Below are 20591 nucleotides of genomic sequence, written 5' to 3' on the forward strand. Positions count from 1 at the left end.
GCTTTCTATAAATATTTCACTCAATACTCACAATAACAGTATGAGCTAGCAATTATTTCCATATTATAGATAAAGCAAAACAAAAACAAAGACTGAGTGAGCATAAGAGAGTTGTTCAAGCTGTCCACGCTAGTAACTAGGGCAGTTCTTAAATGCAAAGATAATATTTAACTTATGTCTATTTTGCAGAGATCTTAATACATAGTCATAAGCACAAATACCATCTATGTTCAATTTTCCTTATTGGTATGTATTTAGTTGCTATGATATTTGAGGCATATATACATGTTATCTTAGTTGCTTTTTATTTTTAATATACCTTAATATGGTAACCTTATTTTTTGCTTTTAACATGATCTTTTAAAAATTTTACCTTAGATTCCAATATAAAACTTTTCCCCATATCAAGAACAAGAGTATGATGCACTCTTGGTATATTTTAATGTAACTAGAGACTCTTTTAAAATAACTATTCTCCATGCATTTGTCCTATCAAGTTATGTTTAGCTTTTAGTTTTGTTTTATTTCTTTGGATTAGTGCTGTTTCTATAGGAACTACTAGTGTTGATAGAAATTCTAGAAATCATTTGCTGCACACTCTTGATTTACCAAGGTGGGAAATGGGGCTTAAGCAGATGGAGCACATTTCAATGCTGCTTAGCTAGTCAAGGGCACAGAAAAGACCAGAACCAGAATTAATTATTCCCCCTATTGACCTATACCCTATATATAAATCAGTGCTACATTTTTCATATCCTAACCCATTCCATCTATGGCGTGGCTTTGGATCAGGGCTCTCAGTTCACCGAATAGTACATATTCCCAAATAGGAAGCAAGGGGGAGACACGAAAATAGTAAATGTCAGAAAAAATAAAAGCCCTGTGTAATGTTTCCACCTCTGTGCCTCTGCTGCTGCTCTCCCCTCAATGTAATATCCTCTCTCCACATGTCCCAAAAACGACACTACTCAAACTGTGGTCCATGGATGGGTGTTTAAGAAATGTTTATCGCCCTGCAATGGAACAAGTACAAAAACAGGGAGTATTTAGAAAATAATATAACACTTTAATAGAGTAATACATCCCTGTTAGATCTCATAATGGTAAAACTTGGCCTTCCATTTTGTATTGTTTTTATTTCATTTTCTTAGTGATTAATTTTAACTGTGCTCTATACAAATACTGGTCTCCAACAGATGGAGAAAGAAACAGTTTTCATCACAGAAAGTTTGGGAGGCACTGCTTTAAAAGGGCCAGGTTCAGGTGCCACCGATTCCCTTAGAAGGCATTCCTGATGTTCCTGAGAAGTAGAGATTTTAAATTTTATAATATTTAACATAAGTCTCTCTTATGCCTCTTACGGTTTTCTACCAAGATTAGTCATTACTTATGTGTTTTTCTTATCTCTTCTGAATAATTACAACCTCCCTGAGTACAGGTTATGTATTCATAACACCTCTTAATTGGCATTTAGTTCATAAATTCACATTACACTAACGGACTGGATGAAATAACTATTCATAATTATTCACAGATTTGGAGAGGGGAGAAGGTTGAAAAAAATACAGTGGGACATCTTTTCCTAAACTTTCAGAGGGCAAGAATTGAGAGTACAGAATTTAGACACTATCCAATTCCGTATTTTGTATATAAATATTTATGTACTTATTTATTTAAAATGTTTATTTATTTATTTTGGGAGAGAAAAGGGGGGTGAAGAGAGAGGGAGAGACAGAATCCCAAGCATGTTCCACAATGTCAGCTCAAAGCCCAACATGGGGCTCGATCTCACCAACCGTGAGATCGTCACTTGAGCCGAAATCAAGAGTCTGACACTCAATCGACTGAGTCACCCAGATGTCCCTGCACGTATATAAATATTTAGACCAGTGAGGAGCCTGAACACATACAGAAATCCTATTTCTGCCTAATGTAGAGAAGCTTACAAACTGTCAAAAATTAGTTTTAAAATCAAATTTGTATTCCAAGAAACTGTACAATACCCTTGTGCTTTTAGTATGAGCTGAACAGATATCACATTTATGGCAGTCTCACAAAGCAATTTCCAGAACCTTCCATTTTGTGCATGTGCATTCGAACTCCAATGCATCTAGACCCAAATCGTTTGCCAGTGGAGATGCTGATACTCCTCATTATCAATTAAGAAAAACCGAACAAGGCATTCACTTCAGAAGCCAGCTCTCAACCCCACTCACCAAAGTATTCATCAGCAGGTGGATTTTCCATATCATACAGCATCTTCTTGGTTAGGTGTTCGAGCTCATCTTCAGGGCGGAATGAAGGGGGAACAGCTGGAGGCCCCATGGATCCTGTTTGTCCACTCTGAAAGGCAGAAAACACACAGTTAGTTCTTTAAATGCAATCTAGAGAATCAAAGCAATCAAGTAGCGTTTGCATTGTACAAGAGAAGGTACTGGACATGGCTACTAAGAGATCTGGGTTTTAGAATCAGTTTTAACATTCTTCGGTGTCTGATCTTGGACACATCATTGTCAGTATTCACCTGTCTTAGTGAGATGAGTCATCTACCGGGCTTTAGAAAACCATGTTTACAATAGTAGGAATCTATTGCATTCAGTAATTGCTAAGCAGTCACTATGGAGCAGTTGTATATTTATAAAAACAAGATGAATAAATTGAGCTTCCCCCCTTATGGAGTTTACAGTCAAATGAGAGGTACAGGCACATTAATAATTAAAGATAAAGCAACTTTAGGAACTGCACAATCAGGGCACATAAGTGACCTCTCATGTAGCCTGAAAGGAAGTATTCCAGAGAAGAGGCAGGTGAAGACTAGGACTTATTCAGCTAAAAGGCAGGAAACTTATAGGCAGCGGTTCTCATATTCAGGTGAGAAAAGGCTAACTGGTTTAAGGAGCTCCTGGCAGTTGTGTATTTCTGCAGCTTGTATAAAGCTTGAGATAGGAGATGGGATGGATCTTATGGGGTGAAGGGGGGCAGAAAGTGAATGGCCTTGTGTTCTGGTTAAGGTGGTTGAGTAGCTTTTCCCCCTAGTACTACAAACAGCCAAATGGGGGAGGTAAAAAGCACTGATACTGGGTTGGTGTTTAAATAGGTGAGCGAGCCAGAATTATAGCGCTGTCAGGGAGTCAAGTGTCAGGGGAAAGATTACCTGAGATGTTTGACCAAGAATCCAAAGTATGTAGAGAAAAAAGAAAGGCCAGATGCCAGATGTAAAGTAGCTTTGCATGATGTAAATAAAAGGGGATGTATAATGTATAATTCTGTTTTCCTTTGCGTATATTATAACTTTGACCATTTCTGGTATCACACCCCCGCATCTTTAATCAATGTGCTTATAACAGAAAAAACTTATAAAAAGTTAAGAAATGGGGCACCTGGCTGGCTCAGTTGGGTTAGCATCCAGCTTCGGCTCAGCTCATGATCTCACAGTTAGTGAGTTCAAGCCCCGTGTGGGGCTCTGTGCTGACAGCTCAGGGCCCAGAGCCTGCTTCGGATTCTCTGTCTCCCTCTCTCTCTCTGCCCCTCCCCTGCTTGTGTGCATGCTCTCTCTCTCAAAAATAAATAAATACACATTTTTTTAAAAAGTTAAGAAATAATGATGGCCATGATGACTAATGGAGAAAGCTGGGACTGAGAATGTAAATTCTTCTTACTTTTATGTTTTTAATTTTTAATTTAAATCCAAGTTAGTTAACATATAGTGTAGTATTGGTTTGAGGAGTAGAATTCAGGGATTCATCACTTACATATAACACCCAGTGCTCATCCCAACAAGTGCCCTCGTTAATGCCCATTACCCATATAGCTCATCCCCCCCGCCCCACCTCCCCTCCAGAAACCCTCAGTTTGTTGTCTGTATTTAGGAGTCTCTTATGGTTTGTCTCCCTCTTTGTTTATGCATCCTTAAGTTGTTATCAAGAATTTCTCCTTTCATGAACAGTTTACAAGAATCACTTCAACAAAACTTATAGCTGCATATTCATTCACCTGTTCTCCTCCCTATACTAAATGAGTTCTTAGATGTGAAAATCCTACAAAGCACAAATACCTGTACAAATGTGTGATGTCTGAGGCATAAAACGCCATCTAAGCATATGTCAAGTTGTTACTTGGCACCTATTTGGACCTTTCTCTGTATTTTTCATTTTTTAGGTATTTGAAATGTACAGGAGGTTGCGAGTATGGACATGCAGAAAGCCTTTAAAAGGCCCTCAATTTTTGTTTATGTTGGTTACTAATCTTACATCGGGATTTTATTTCATTGTTGGACACAATCTGGATGGAGAACGGACAACAGTGAATAAACCACGGTATGTGGCCGGTGACAGAGACAAAAAAAAAAAAAAATAGAGCTGCATGCTGGAATCTTTTATTCATTGTGAGATAAGGAAATTTAACATCCAAAAAGATCAGGGCAGGGCTAGTTATGATAAACCCAGGACAAGAGCCCATCCTAGACTCATTTATTCAATAAACATTAAATGTTAAATTTAAGGTCTCCTCTAAAGTGCAAATAGCATTTGAACATTGGAGGAACGATTTGCTAGTGATATTAAACTTTAAATGGCACAGATGTTATCACTTCTAGGAAAATTTTGCAGAAATAATCATAAAGTTATATGACCAAGGCCAGTCACAGGAACCATATTTGAAAAAAAAGGAGGAACCTGAAGTAACAATGTAACTATTCATCCACAGGTAAGAGGTCACTTAAATGCACAATGATAGATACATACAATGGAATGTGAAAAGCTTTTAAAAGGGTACATTACAAATCTATCTGCAAGGTATGAAAAGGTGACATGGCCATGCGATCAAAGGAAAAGATCTAGTTATAGGATAGGAAGTGTAAATGATGGCCCCATTTTTGTAAAGTAAGTACAGTTTAATTATGTACTGTTCTTTTTTTTATTTTTATTTTTTTAATTTTTTTAACATTTATTTATTATTGAGAGAGAGAGAGAGAGACAGAGCATGAGCAGGAGAGGGGCAGAGATATGGGGAGGCACAGATTCCAAAGCAGGCTCCAGGCTCCGAGCTGTCAGCACAGAGCCCGACGCGGGGCCCCAACTCACAAACTGGAAGATCATGACCTGAGCCAAAGTCGGTCGCTCAACTGACTGAGCCACCCAGGTGCCCCTATGTACTGTTCTATATATGGGTTGGAAAAAAAGTCTGAAAGGACATACACTCAAGTGTTAAAGGGGATTTACCTCTGGGTTTGGAATCCCGGGGACCTTTCAATTTCTAAGTTTGTGTTTCTTTTACAATATGTAATTCTACTTCTGCAATCCATGAAGTACAACTTTTTAAATGCAAGGAATTCAAGCGACAAAGATATGTCAGATACTAGCAAAGCCCTGGAACAGGCTTCCAACCCAGGTCAGATGGGGGCCCTGAGAGGAGCAAAAGGCCAAAGGTGGGACGCGTTGGGTGTGAGTGGGAAAAAAGGCAAGTGGTTCTGTGTTTAAGACTGAAGAGGCGAAAGAAAGGAAGGGCCAGCTAATGACTACCATGCCGTACCGGATGCTGAGGGCCTCCCTAGGGGCCAAGGGCTCTAGGCCCTGTGTGAGACCACAGACAACTCTGAAAACCTGATGAGCTGAGCTCCCTTTTGGCAGAGAGAGACTGACATCCATAAAAACGCACACTGAATTTACTTATAATCTCAGGAAGCTCACAAGCCATGGGAAACATATCTACAGACCCTCAGGTTGGAATGTCCAGGCAACAGAAACCGCAGTAGGGATTTTCAGCAGCGAGGTGAGCTAATCAGATTAGAAAGTTCTCTCTGGAGTACAGGGAGGACGGGAGAGCCATGAGACTGGAAGGAGGTGGGGAGCTCATCCTAAAATATGTGTGGCCGGAGAGTGAAGGGACTTGCGAGGTGGTGACGTTATGGCTAGAGACAGAGGTTTAACTCAGGCACTGGCTTGGGGTCCTCAGGTGAGCTTGTGAACCCTGGATGACTTCAGATTCCCTTCTGTAGAATGGGCCTGTCCAGGTTATCTCGCAGTTGCTAAGAGGATTGAAATCAGAGAGCTTTTGCATGTCATGCTATAGACAGCTTACCTATTTTCAAACCATGGTCACAAAGGGACTCTCTCTGGACCTTCAACCTGCCTCTGAGGGAGGGGATAATCCCAGTTCAGGTGACAGAATTGAAGGCATGGATGGGAAGCTGACCTACATCATGTTTTCCAGACTTGCAATAAGGAGAAAACTTGAGCCCCAAAGAGGGTGTCATCTGACTCCAAAAGCCAGGCATTTTTTCCAACCAAACATCGCTTCCCATGGAGAAAGTGGAGCAATGTCTGAAATATTACCTGTAACGTCAATGGGGTTGGCTGTTTTATTTTAAATCAACAACCATTAAGGAAAACCTGATAATTCCTGCTCCCAGTCTTAGGGCAGACCCTGAGGGAATGGACACACTTTAGCATTGTGTGGCCCTAATATACATGCTTTTGCCTTTTAACATAAACAGTGGCAGCGGGAAGGCCAGGTTTGTCCTCTGCCAGCAATTCAGATTCTACCCTTAGCACTTACGTTACCAGGAGAGGTTATTTCCAAGTACTCCCCTTGTCAGGACTTCATAGATTTTAAGAAAAATATGCCATTCCTTTCATTCTCCAATTACTCCCTATTAGCTTTGCAATACAGTTTCTGAAGTACCACATTTGGAAAGTCACTTTCTTTTTCTTTTACATTCTAATCCCCTATCATGCTAACCTTGGATTCCTGGTATTTCGTATGAGGAAGGACCCCAAGACGACATCTCTCCCAGTGCTTGTGAATGTTATTTGGCCACAGAATTTCATCCCCGCTCTGCCCCTGGCCTCCATCCCCAAACAGGGCACAAAACTTAACATGCATGAAGAATACTTATTGGTAAAAACACAGACTCCTTAGTGTCCATGTGTCTGTCACACCAAGGAAGACGCAGCCCAGGGCTTTCTTTGAAGTTCAGGTCCTGTAATTACTTTAGGGTTTCTCTCACTTCAATTTCTCTTTCTCAGTAGCACTCAGAACGCAGTGCATCCTAAGATGCCCAATTCATCTTTTGATAAGCAGCTTCCAGCATTGTGCTTGGGTAATAGAATATAATGGAAAATTTGTGGGGTGGGGGCTGGAAGGGATGTGTTGGATTGTACTGTTTTTTATTTCTTCAAACATAGAGACGTGCATGGTATCGGCAATATACTCACTGCAGCATAATAATAATTCCTTGCATTTTTGTGACCCTTTTCAAGGTGCCTGTTTTCACATACACGTAATCTCAAATGTTTATGCAACAGCCCTGTGTAATAGGTAATCCTGCTTCATGAGGAAATGGAGGCCCGGGGAGGGTAAATGAGCTCCCTCGGTGGAGCCCTGCCTGCTGCCAGGGGCTGTGCGAGTCAGGCGTGTTTCAACTACACCGCAGTGGTCCTCAGTTCCAGGGCCATCTGCAAGCCCTTCTAAGCTCTGTTATTTTGGAGTAATTTGGATTTTTTTCAGAGTAGAGGTTTACTGCTAACTAGTGAAACAAAAGTCCTACATAGCAAACACAAACAGAGCCTCTACACATTCTTATAAGTATCAATATTAATCACTAATATGAGTGTTCTTTGAAATGTCTACCACTCCTAGAAAAGGCAAAAAACAAACAAAACCCATTATATGACCTACACATGAGTTACTGAGAAGTGGATTTCAGAAGACTGCTTCAAAATTCTCTTAAACATACCTTTCCTAAGAAATTGCCAAGTGCCAAGCACTGTCATAAACTCAAATTATTCATGATTCCCGCCTCTGACAACTCATGGTTTAGGAAACAAGAGACATGAAAGTAGAAAATTACAGTAAGTGTAAATACTAAGCCACAGGGATGAATTCAATGTTCTGAGATGGGAGAAGGCTACCAGTAAGGATATATCCTCTTAGTTTGATCTTGAAGGATAAACAATTGAAGAAAGAAAAAGAAAGGAAGGAAGGAAGGATGGAAGGAAGGAAGGAAGGAAGGAAGTCAAGACATTCCAAGAGTAACATGTAGAAAAGAACAGGCACGTTAGAAAAAAAACAAATGTTAAGAAATAGAGGAGGAACAGAGCTAGACGATGAGGTTAGAGAAATGACCTGTGGTCAATGTCTACACTGTTTTAGGAAACAGAACCATCAGGAGATTTAGAACTGGGTGTTCACTTTACTAAAGACACATTTTGGAAACATCTTCAAACACCAAGGCCAATGATCCCTTAAAAATGCAACCAGACAGCATGGCATTTCTGAGCAATTTAATGGCTATTATGATTAAGGACCCTGATATTCATTAAGTAAGCAGAGACCGCTACCTGCTCACGAAACTGACTTCCTCCTCTTTCTGAGCACATGGCTGGACTACAGTTTCCATTCTCCATTGCAGTTAGATGTGGCCGTGGGAGGCACGAGAAAGGAGAAACACACCCTGTGGAGAGCGATCCACTGACCAGGCTGGCCTGCCTCAAACTGTTACAGAAGGGAGACTGGGAGGAAACATGCTCAAAGGTTCATGGTTGAAAGTAATGGGAGACTGGTTTATATTCTTTCTATTTTCCCATATTTTAATTTTTTTACAATAAAGCTTTTTACCCTCAGATAAGGAACAAAAATTTTTTTCTTGATACAGAAGTGTCAGAAAATGGAAAATGTCCAAGCATCTGCAACTGGCTCCTCTCTGTCATGGTTTTTTTCTTGCTAGAGGCCCAGGTGATAATATTCTGGGGAAGGCTTATTATGAATACTGTAGCCAAATTTGGATCTAGGTCCCTGGTAAAAGTTATGGGTGAGGCTGTACAAAAATGAGGACTATTTCTGCAAACAAAGTGATACGGATGGAATCCTTGGTGAGCGTGGACACTGCCAGATTAAGAATAACACAAATAACAATATCCATCACATTTATGTAACAATGACAGTATTTGAAGTGTTTTACATATTCTTACATAGGAACCCATAAGCACAGAAGAGTTTATTCATCTCTCTAATCTGTGTTCTGCCTTTAACGGGTCCAGTAATTTTGATCAAATCATTTCTATTCCCCGGGCCTTAGTAGCGTTCTGTGCAAAATGATGTTTTCAAAGATTCCTTTGATTCTACCCTATCTTATTTTTGTGCCCATAATATGCAGGGCATATATCATTACATATATTTATAGGGAAATCACAGATAATTCATATTTTCGGATACTTTGTAGTCTATAAAAACAGACACACACTGAGTAAGTGGAAACATCATCATTAGAGATTTCCATTTACAGGAGGATTTAAACCACTTGTCAGCATCCCCTGAAACAATCTAGAACTTCATTCAGCATTCTGAATCTGAGTAAGCAGCTGGCAGGTCACAGGGTTTCTGCAGCCTACTGAACTTTCACTACATGTAGGGCATGAAAATCAAGAACAAACAAAGGTTAAACGCCCGATGCTCACCCCTCCTCGGGGGGAGCCAAGAACTTCACCATCCCTCCTAAATGCAACAAGAAGCATAGTAAACAGCCTGCACTGGGGTGCAAACAGTGAAGACCCCAAGGAGAACACCCACCACCTTTAATCTTTGTCACCGCCGATTTACTATTTAAATATATGCGTTAAGGATCCATTTTACAAAATGGCTACACTCTCTTTGTCATCATGCCAGCTTCCTGAGTGACTGTGATACTGACCTCGGTGTGGGTCATTTTTCTCCTGTGAGTGCTGACCCACCATTCATTTCCTAGTTACAAGGTGCTAGATAACTTGAACTTAGTACAAATCTGAACCTTACCAGAGAAGCACCACCCAGGCAGATAAACACTGGGAAACGACAGCCAAGATATTCAGAGAGATTACATGATAATGAATACTCTATCACTCGGGGACCAGAGCTGCTCACTTTTCTTGTCCATTTGTAATGATGTACAAGAGGTTCCTTCTCTCAGAGGGAAAATAACTTCAATTATGTGTTCTTGAAAAAAGAAACATTGAAATTATCTTCTTTCAAAAGGTAGAATTAGTCCCATTTTGGAGCTGAAAGCCTGCCAGAAAAAAATATATTTCTGATATTTTCCTTCTTTTTTTCCCCCCTCCTATTTAACTGTGTCAAGTTTGCAGTTGGCAATTTCCTGAGGCTGCTTCTCCTTTCTGACTCTCACTGAATTATCATGCTCTACTCTCGACGTCTTACTTTTAATGGAAGGAGCACCCTTTCAGGCCAAGGGCCGAAGATTTGCTGCACACCCACTCTGCTTCAGGTTAAAAGCAGTGAGTGGGCCACAGGGAAAGAAGGGGCAAGGGGAACTGCCTATTAGCAACTAGAAACCCATAAATGAACGCTCCTCACGGTTGCATAGGAGCAGAAAAGCGTGTTCTTAGGCCTTCTGTTCTTCAATCCTATTTTCTTGGAGAATGCGTAGCAAGGCTGCAAGGAGGGAGACCCAGAAGTTTTGACTTTAAAAGTTGATTCTAACTTTGAAACCCATTCCAGTCACCTTTCCACTTTCGAAAGTGTAATATTCTTACAACCTCTTCCGCATATTCCCTTTCCTATGCCAAACACCGATGCCTCCAAATCACCATTCTTAAACCAGATTGGGAGTCACAGCCAAGGACGGGCGATTCCGAGTTATAGCGTGGTAGATGTTACGGCAGCCAGGGGGAAGTACCAGGCTGTGCTGTTGGTGCACAAGGGTGCGACCCTGACGCAGCCTGAGCAGACAGAAAGCGGTTCCTCTCCACGCCCACCACTCTCAAACAGGTAGCCTCAAGAGTTCCGGGGCTTGGAACATGCGTGTTCCCAGGCCTGACATCTAAGGTACACTTTCAGTCCTCTGGTGTTTGTTTCTCTACTTTTGATTTTCTCACCCACCAACTGGAAGTTAGTAACATCTATTTCATATGAAGGACCTTTGTAAGATATTAACCATCACATAGATGGTAGTTCTAATTACCAGGAGGGACAGCATACAAACCACTAACAAAGATGATTTTCTTCTTGGAAGTGGAATGTCTGCAGAGTCACATGCTCTCCCAAGTAATGCTCTGCTTCTGTACTTGCTGGTGAAGCACTTCAGGGTAGTCTATCTGAACTTCACATTAACTGTGTTAGCGAGAGGTGGGATTCCCCTGAGTTCTTTTGACTACAGACCTTGAAATACACACCATTCACTGAATGTACGTTTCGCTGGCTCTCCGAATGGTCAACTGTTCCACGTGTTAGCCTTTCGCACCAAAAGATAAATTGTACAGCGAGGCTCTCGTGTTGGGCTCCTTGGAAAAAGTAGCCTCCCTCATGTTTTCCTGCCTAGATGAGTTTCAGGCAAAAAGAGACACAACTACAGATGCTGTCCCACGTGGTAGGAAAGAAGTAGGAAAGGTGACAGGCAAGAAACCCAGATCCTCAGCATCATGGAGAAGGAAGATCAGAGATCTCTTGCCAATCTAACTCACAGTTCCCATTTCATTGCTCTCAGGCAGGGCCTCCTTAAGGGAGAAAATGACTTGCCTCCATGGGGTGATAAGATCTCTCTCATTTTACTCCTCTCTTATATATGCTGTTCCTACCCAAGGCTAAAAGAAGCTGTTTCCACAATACTTTAGCTAAAACACACATGCATCCACCCTCCCCCATTAATTAGGACTTATGCATGTAATGTATAAGGGATTAGCTACAATAACGGCAAGGCAAATACAAGACATTATCTCCATTGGTAGGTTTCACCTCAATGAGATGTAAGACATAAATGTTTGATGAATGGAATGAACTGTCGTTCAAGGTTGTTTTCAAACTAAACCAGATCTTGGTCTTAGCTATGCCCCATTAGTGCCTGGCAGTGACTTCTGGGGGGATGGTTCATCTCCATTTGGTCGCCTGGGACGATGCTAAGAGAGCTAGGTGCTCCAACATTGGGAAACAAAGTTTTACCACCACAAGCTGATTTCTATCTGTTGTCCCACAGAAGAGCTATCCTCAACCAAAAGCTACATTTTTAATAAAACTGTATCAGACATCACAGTGTCTCTCTTAACAGGACTCTGAATCTGACTGTGGTTCTAATCCACTGTGTCCAATTCCTTAGCCTGTCTCATAATTCTTGCCATTATCATGCTAAAAAATGGGAAGCTATTAAAAGAGAACATGTAATATTTACAAATGAATAAAAACATATATGTAAGAGTGCCAGTGTGAGTGTCTATGTAAGTAGGGATCAAAAAGCAGATACTAGAGGGAACTATACCAAAATGTTAATAGCTCATGCTAAGATGGTGGGATTATGAGTAATTTAATTTTTTTACTTATAATTTTTAAATTATCTACATTATTTATAGTGAAAATGGATGACCCTTAGAAACTCATAAGTAGACTTTATAAAACGTGGGATTTCTGTCTTTTCTTTAGTATTTTCACATATGAAGCCAGAAGGGAATGGACAACCTGACGTGGCGACAATTTGTTGAAAACAGTAAAGGCACCTAGATTTTCAGTCTGATATGCACAGAAACACTTTCCTACTGTACAAGCTGTTTCTATCTAGTGGGCTTGACAGATGCCTGAACGTGACACAAGACACTGAAATAACATGCAAATCAGTTTTTCGGTTTTGATATGCAAATATGACGCTTGGCACATCACTTTCCATGGCTGAGGTAAATTTCTGTTTTTGAGTTTTTCGTGGGAAATGCACGCCAGCCAACAAATGGTTAACTCCCCATATTTCACCTAACACAAGGTGGTTTTCGTTTGAGTCAGAAAGGTTCTTGCTCAGCGATCCAAGGCACTTCGGATGCAGAGAAAGGGCGTGTGTTTTGATTGGTAACAATGCCAACGGCGGCTGCAAACAAGCGCGCCCTCCAACAGACGCGTGGATCACGGTGGATTTCTGGGCCCCGGCGGGGAGGCAGGAGGTGTCTCAATGAGAATAACAGAGAAATGGTTTGTTGCCTGGCCCGCAAAAATCAAATCAAAGTAGTCCAACATTGTGGGAAGATTAGCTTCTGGCTGGAGATGAAGAAGAAGGAGTCAAAAGTCCTTGCTCCTAGGCTATTTGAGTGGTGTAGAAAACTGTCGTCTCTGGTGAAAACTACATTAAATTATCCACAAATACTAGTAATGAGGCATTAAGGCAATCATCAAGATGATTGAGATACATCCAGTTCAAGGACTTCATAAACCAGTCAGGCAGTCGAGGCTCATGAACGAGAAATAAAAGAATGAAGCAAAGCATTGACTGTTGATGGTAGTCAGTATGGCTTAGACACCTGAGACCATAAGCTCTCGGGGCTACCTACCTGCTTGGGTTCAAATCCCACATCCCCTACTTACCAACATCGTGACCCAGGGCAAGATGTTTCATTTGACTAAATATTAGTTGCCTTGATCATACAATGGGGTCAGCTGGGTTTCCCTCATGAGTTCAATGAGAAGGTCCATGTAAATCATTTGCTGCCTTCACTAATTAAGAAATTATTATTATCCTCAAAGATATGCTATGTTGTATAAATATCACATGAACAGATCAATGGATAATATGGATTCAGAAGAAAGAGAGGTTACACTGGACTGGAGCATACCAAAAACATGCCAAGAGGATCAGGGGGCTTGATTTTAGGACCTGAAGGAAAGAGAGAAAACGCTTTGTAGTTCTATGCTCCTTTCTGGCCAACGAAGAACCTCAGTATAACACTCACACACACTAGATTTCAGTGAATACTTTCCAGAGCATGAGAGTGTGTTTTCTATAAGAAGAAACAAACCAAGTTAGTGGTTTAAGTGACTATGTTAAGTGACTTAGCCAAAATCACACCCATAGTAAGTGTCAGAGCCAGGGGTTAAACATGAGTCTTCTGATCCAAGCTCAGTGTTTTTCCACTAATTTACAGCTGCCTCTATATATTCATTTAGAGATATGAAACTTACATGATCTATCATAAAGGTTAATCAAGACAGTCAACCTCACTGATTAAAGCATGATGCTAATTATATCAGAGGTTGGAGACCAATGTGGCCCCTTCTACTTTCAGAAACATTGATTGTGGTGTAATGGAGAAAGTGTGGGCTTCAGAAGCAGACAAATCTGGGGCAAATAGCAAGTTATACTACTTCTTTTGTATATAACATTTTTTTTTAAATGTCTCTTAGCACTAGCTTCTGCATCTGTAGATGGGGTTAGGGGGCAGATAGGAGAAAGGGAATGCCCCACGTTAGGGCGATTGTGAGTAATACCTAAAATGATACATGCTGCATGCTAATATGTAACAGCTACTCATGACTTGTATTAAATGCTCCCAAACAATCCATCAGATCGGAGCTCTGGATGTCTTTCAAATGCGGCAGGAAGGTGGATCAGGGAAAATGGGTGACTCAGTGTCATTCATCAGTACCGTGGCAGACGGAACACGAGCACACTCTGATAGTGATTAGAAAGACCAGCAACTTTAATGCTTCTAACGGATTACCAACCATGATTCAAATAATGGTAATTCTCTTGAAGGGATATCTCTCTCCATAAACTCTGAAAGGTGGAAACGCGTAAGTGTTTAATTTATATATTTATCGAGGTATAACCGATGAGACCGAAAATAAGTAAGGAATACGGAGTGGGTAGCAGGCAACAAGCAATGTTCAAAATATTTTACATTAACTCATTTACTCATCACAGCCACCCCATCAGATGGTCACTGTTCCGATTTTACAAATGAGAAAACTGAGGCACAGGGATCGCCCTGACTGTACCTGGGAATTTGGGATTTGAATCTAGCCATCAACTCCAGAAAGGGCATATTTAATCACCACACAAAGTGCCTCAGCTGCTCGACCCATCTGCATTTTATCAGAGGGATTTTCTGATTTTTTTTTTTCAGGAGAATTTAATCATATATTACAAAGCTTTGAGCTATCAGAGGAACCCTTCCTAAGGACAAATACTACATTTTATGATGTAGTATTTCCTCTTTGTAGAAGGATGGCAACTGAGAAAATAGCAAACATCCTGGGCAATCCTGCTGCAGAGAGACCGAACACAGGACTTAGAGAGGCATGGTCATTTTTGAGGTCTTCACTCAGGATTCACCGGGCGAAGTAGAACTGCCCTTCAAAAGGCTACTTACTTAAAGGAAACAACACAAAAAAAAAGACTACTTCCTTCATCAGTCTCTGATACAAGCCGGAGTGTTAATGCCAAATCTTAAAATAGTCAAAGGAAATGATAAATAGCACTGCACTGAAAGGTGGGCCAAGGTAAACTCCTGCCGAAGACACTAATACTCTTGCATGTGAAAACTAAAAGATAATGCTATGTTCTAGTGACCAAGGTAATATTTTTTGTCTGCCGGGTTATGGCCTAACTGTGAATGACGTACTATGGAAGTATCCTGTTGTACAAGAGCTAGAGCCTTTCCAAAACGTGTCTATTTGGGAGGAAACTTCTGATCCTTGCAGACTCTCGGCAAATTTTAGAAACAGTAGATACACTAGAGATCACTTAGTGGTAGATGAGTCACTTTATTAATACCACAACAACAGAGGGTCCAGAAGGAAACTGAGTTTCCCAAGGTCACCTAGAAAACGAGTGGTGGAATCACAAAGAAAGCTCAAATCGGAGAAGCAGGTCTAAGTCAAAACCAGTTAGTTCACTTTCTACCATGAAAGACTCTCGGAGACAGTGATGCATTCTTGATGCCCTATAAAGTATGCTCATTCTTGGCAAAAATTTTGGGAGCCCTAATCTACATTTATGCAGCATTCTGAGCTCCCAAGATGGAAGTTGCTATAAAGTGAAAATCATTGCTGTTATTCTCAGCGAGCCTACACAGGCTGCCAACAGCTGGCACAGACAGATGTGGTCCACAGAGATTCTGTCAGGCTGGGCTGGTACCATCCCCGCACAAGGCTCCTTTCCCTCTGCTTAGCAAAGGGTGTTTCTCCTCAGTTTATGCTGACCCTGTGAGCTTCTTGTTGCTACAGGTGAGCTCAGAGTCCTAACCAGGCTGGCTTTAATCCCTCCTCTCTCCTTTGTATCAGCTACTGTTTCCTAATGACATGCCTTTCAGAGGTACTTGTCACATGGCGAGAATCTTCTTCATCTGGGGTCTCACACAACGTGTGAAGATTATACAGTAACGTTTGTGGAATCATCACTCTGTACGTACGTTCTCTCCTTTAACCTCTGGAGTAATCCAATGACATAAATTCTTTTGCTTCCTCCCTTTACTGATGAGGAAACACACAGAGAAGCTAAATAATGTGCTAAAAGTCACCGAGCTAGTATGAGAAAGAGCTAGGATTTGTACCCAACCAGAAACTGTCTCCCAACTTCCAGTAACTAGATATTAAGACCCAGAAGGATGGGGTCCAAAGTGTCACTCCAGTCATAATGAAATGGTTTGATATAATTAAGTGCCATAAACATGCAAAAGGTTATTACTATAACACCACCATGAATATCATCAAAAACTCTGTACCCATCTCTGTCATTCTAACTCTGCAGTGTAAAGGTAGGAAGCAAGTTATTACGGATCCTATTCTTTTTTTAAAAAACAATTTTTTTAATGTTTATTTATTTTTGAGAGAGACAGAGTGTAAGTGGGGAAAGGGGCAGAGAGAGAGGGAGACACAGAATCCGAAGCAGGCTCCAGGCTCCGAGTTGTCGGCACAGAGCCCGATGCGGGGCTCGAATCCACAAACTGTGAGATCGTGACCTGAGCTGAAGTCGGATGCCTAACTGACTGAGCCACCCAGGTGCCCCTCTATTCTTTCTGTAATAAAAAAATATAATGCAGTGACTGATCTAGGTCATTCAGCAGTGCCTCAGCCCTCAGGAAAATGTTTAACGTTATGGACTCAGACTTCAATGCTTCTTGGATATAAATATGGGAGCCTTGTGGCAAACAAGTAACTAGATCTTACAGTACATGCATCATGTTAAGGATAGAACTGTTTCACTTACCAGATGGGACTTAGAAAGCTTCTAATAACACAAAAAGGTAGCCTAACTGAGGAGATGTTTGTACATAATACATTTATTCAAAGTACATTTGCTATGTGCCTAGTAAGTATTAGTGCTAAGGAAATAACTGAAACTTGGGTCCTTCCCTCTAGGAAATATAATAGGAAATATTAAACATCTGGAAATATCCAAAAATAAAATATGCAAAGTAAAATGGTTTAATCCCTGCTGTCAGAACACAGGAGGTGGCTGAAGCCGGGGGGATGATGGGACACTCATAAGAGAAGGTGGCCTTTTAATCAGGTCTTAGACAAAGATGGAATTCATGCATCCAGAGACGTAACAAGATGTAACATCCAGAGCCGTGAAGACCCTAGGAAGTACACAGGAGAGTCAAGTTGAAAAGTTACCATCTTTCATTCCAGGTAAAAACACGTGTAACTGACCTCCTGCTCTTGTGTATCTCTGTGATCACCTTTTGGGTGATATCATTGTCTGTGCTGTGCATGAAGATGTCAGGAAAATTTTAGTGAAAGTGAGGGAGCTGTCTGCTGATACAGTCATCCCATATACGAGGCCACATGGGGAAACATGTCTGCAGATCAGCCCAGGACCTTGGCACAGCAGGTCAACTGAAACACACGCTTTTTGTGCTGCTGATGTTTAAAAAGGGGTTGCTTTGGGGCACCTGGCTGGCTCAGTCGGCAAAGCATGTGACTTGATCTTTGGGTTGTGAGTTCAAACCCCATGCTGGGCATAGAGCTTACTTTAAAAAGGGTCGCTTTACCGAGAGGCTGAAGAAAGTGAGCCACAAAGTGGTTGTGGTGATTTCTGATGCTAACAGCTCGATGCCTGGAGGAGGGCCAGGGCGGAGAAGCCCTGGGATTTTGCTGCACAAGCTGTGGTGCCGTACAAGGGAGAGGGTCACGATGGAAGCTGGCTTTGATTGTCTGTTTGTTCGTTTGTTTTTGCAGGTTCCATGGTGTCACGTGCTGTTTTTACATAAAAGCATGGCTGTGAGTTTCCAAGTGTCCGTTCTATCTGCTCCTAAGGTATCCCCAGGGGATCTGAGGCACTTATCACATGAAGCCAGCATTATCATAAAAACCAGACTGAAACAGCTCAATGTGTCTTCCTGCCTCTGTTACTTAATCCTTTATCTCAGTAACTAGGAGTCAAGAATTTCTTTTTCTGACTAAGAACACATGTAGAAGATAAGGACAGGAAAGCCTGGCTGTTCTGAGTTCTAGGTCCCTCTTTGCTCAAGGTCGCTGGGTGCTAGCTCATCATTTCCCCTCTCTGAACCTGGTTTCATCCAACTGGCTTCTTCCAGAGCCAGCGTCTGCTCCCCATGGAAGAAATGGATGGAAGTATTCTAAGGGGTAAAAGAAAGGGTCTTGGATGAAGATAATAACAGTGACAAGAGGTATCCAAAATTAGCAACTCAAAAATGCGCAGGCACTGTACTAAATGGATATTCTATACATTACGTGTCGTATAACGAAACCTCTTTCTACCAATGAGGAAACAAAGGCCCAGGAAAGTTAAGCAGGTTGCCTACAGACTTGTAGGGAGTACGGGAAGGGGGCAAGATTCAAATCCAGGTCTGCGTGGCTCTAGTTTTTGTGTTCTTAGTCACCAAACTACCGCCAGAAGAAGGTGAATGAAGTGCAAGGAGAGAAGAATGCCTTGACTGTTCTCTTATTCTACCTGTTTCTGACTATAGGGATTTCGGTGAGTATTTATAGAACCCATCTATATTTCACACCGCTATTTATCATCCTTTGAAACGTGTTATTGCTCATGCTCGAAGGGAACATAGAAATTAGGCCAACCTCTCGCTTCCAACTTACAGATTAAAGGGACTTGAACAATTCTGGGGGGGGGGGAGGGTGGGACATTAGAAAAATCAAAAGTACAGGTGGGAAAGAAGTCAATACTCCTCTTTAAGCAAGTAGAACAGTCCCTTTGAAGCTACATATACTTCACTTTAAACGGTACTTCATACAAGCATCACTATGGCAAATGTAGAAGCTTGTGGATTTAGGTTTACCAAGCTCTAACTTCCAAAGTGAAAGACTAACCCACAGCAAACAGCAAGGAGGCCAGATCGAGACTGAGGTGCCATGCTCTAATAACACACATTGTATTGAGAAGCCAGAGAATAGGATTTAATACTTGTCACACGACCTAGCTTATGTCACATCATCTCTCTAGACCTCATTCACCTATTCTGGACCAAGCAGGTTCCACTTAAACTCCACAAGGTGGGTTTGAAGATGACTACCCTTGGAAGGATTATATGAATATTTAAGACTTCGGCAAATGTAAATGTTGACAACACCTCGAGTAGCAGACATGGCCTATGATGGAATAGGTTTATCTTCTGATCAGTCAGTGGAAGAGACACAGTGATCTCACAGGTCAGAGAGGCAAATCCATTTTAGCAATCCCATTCTGAATTTCCTAAGCTCACTCCCCGAGCCAAAAAGTGAGCTCAGATCTCCTGATATGCTGTCATGTGCTAACCAGACAAAACGTACTAATAATACCTTTCTAAAGTTTCTTTGATGTAAAAGCAAATCCCTTACAGCACAAGAAGCTATATGATTTAGGCAAGTCACTTTGCTTCGGTGCATCTCAATGTCCCTAGTGATGGAATGAATACAGTAAAGGGTATTAATTCCTACAATGGGACCTCAGAGAGACTTTATTAGGAACGAGTGAGATCATGAATGGTGAAAATGCTCTGGAAATAATAAAATGTCAAACAGAGGCCAGGGACAGCCAACACTTCCTCTTTAAGCCGCTGTGAGAAGGACTTTGTCACCTGCAAATACAATTGATTTACAGGAGCACAAGCAAATCAACTTCCCCTGCCAAGAAGATTTGTTGCCCTTGGTGAAATAATAGCATTTTGGCCAGAGAGGAAATTTCGTCATATTCTTTTGACTTTGTTTCTGACTTTTGAAAGGTGCATGCCTTGGATTCAGGAACTGAGTGAGCATCCGGGACCCAACGCTGGCCCTGACCGTAGTTCACAGCCTGGAGTAAGCAACTTGATTGCTGACTGAGCTGAGACGACACCTGCTAGCTACAGCCCCCAGGCTGAAATCCTTCCAACCAGCCAGGCAGCAGAAGGGGACTAAATGGCTACCATGTGCCCGACACTGTGATATGGAAACAGATTTCCAGAGTTCCTGCTGCATCAAGTGCATCCCATCCTTCCCTCATTTAATCGTTCCCTGTCCTCAGTGGGGCAGGCACAATGAGTCCCGTTTTACAGATCAGTTAGTTAACTGAGATGAATAGAATAGAAAGTCTAGAGCTGGAATTATAATCCAGGTTCCGAAGCTTAACACTTTTGTTTTCAGTTGAATCAAAGTGCCTGCCCTCCAGGAGCTCACAATCTAGTGGGAAAGTCTGAAAGGCAACTCAATAGACTGTGAGCTCCTTGAGGGCAAGGACCGTTTTTAATTCTTGTGTCTTCAGAGCCCAGCATGGCATCTACCATGCGCAAGGTGCTCAAAGGGTATTTGCTGAACGGGTAAGCCATAATCAGATGTTTTCCCTCTTAAAATGCAAGTCAAATTGTATTACTCCATAGTGCTCAAAACCTCTGCTAACTGCTCTTGGCCCATCCCCT

General features: G+C 41.5%; 1 protein-coding gene across 9 annotated transcripts in view; it reads right to left on the reverse strand.

The window, feature by feature from the left end:
* LOC122491615 (LIM domain containing preferred translocation partner in lipoma) overlaps positions 1 to 20591 on the reverse strand; it is a 679043-nt gene that overhangs the window by 160259 nt on the left and 498193 nt on the right. For all 9 annotated transcript variants that reach the window (XM_043594610.1, XM_043594613.1, XM_043594611.1 and 6 more), the window contains one exon: positions 2217 to 2343. In XM_043594610.1, coding sequence (XP_043450545.1) covers positions 2217 to 2343 — 127 coding nt within the window. The remainder of the gene's footprint in view (positions 1 to 2216; positions 2344 to 20591) is intronic.

This window comes from Prionailurus bengalensis, chromosome C2 (assembly GCF_016509475.1).
Source record: "Prionailurus bengalensis isolate Pbe53 chromosome C2, Fcat_Pben_1.1_paternal_pri, whole genome shotgun sequence".
Lineage (NCBI taxonomy): Eukaryota > Metazoa > Chordata > Mammalia > Carnivora > Felidae > Prionailurus > Prionailurus bengalensis.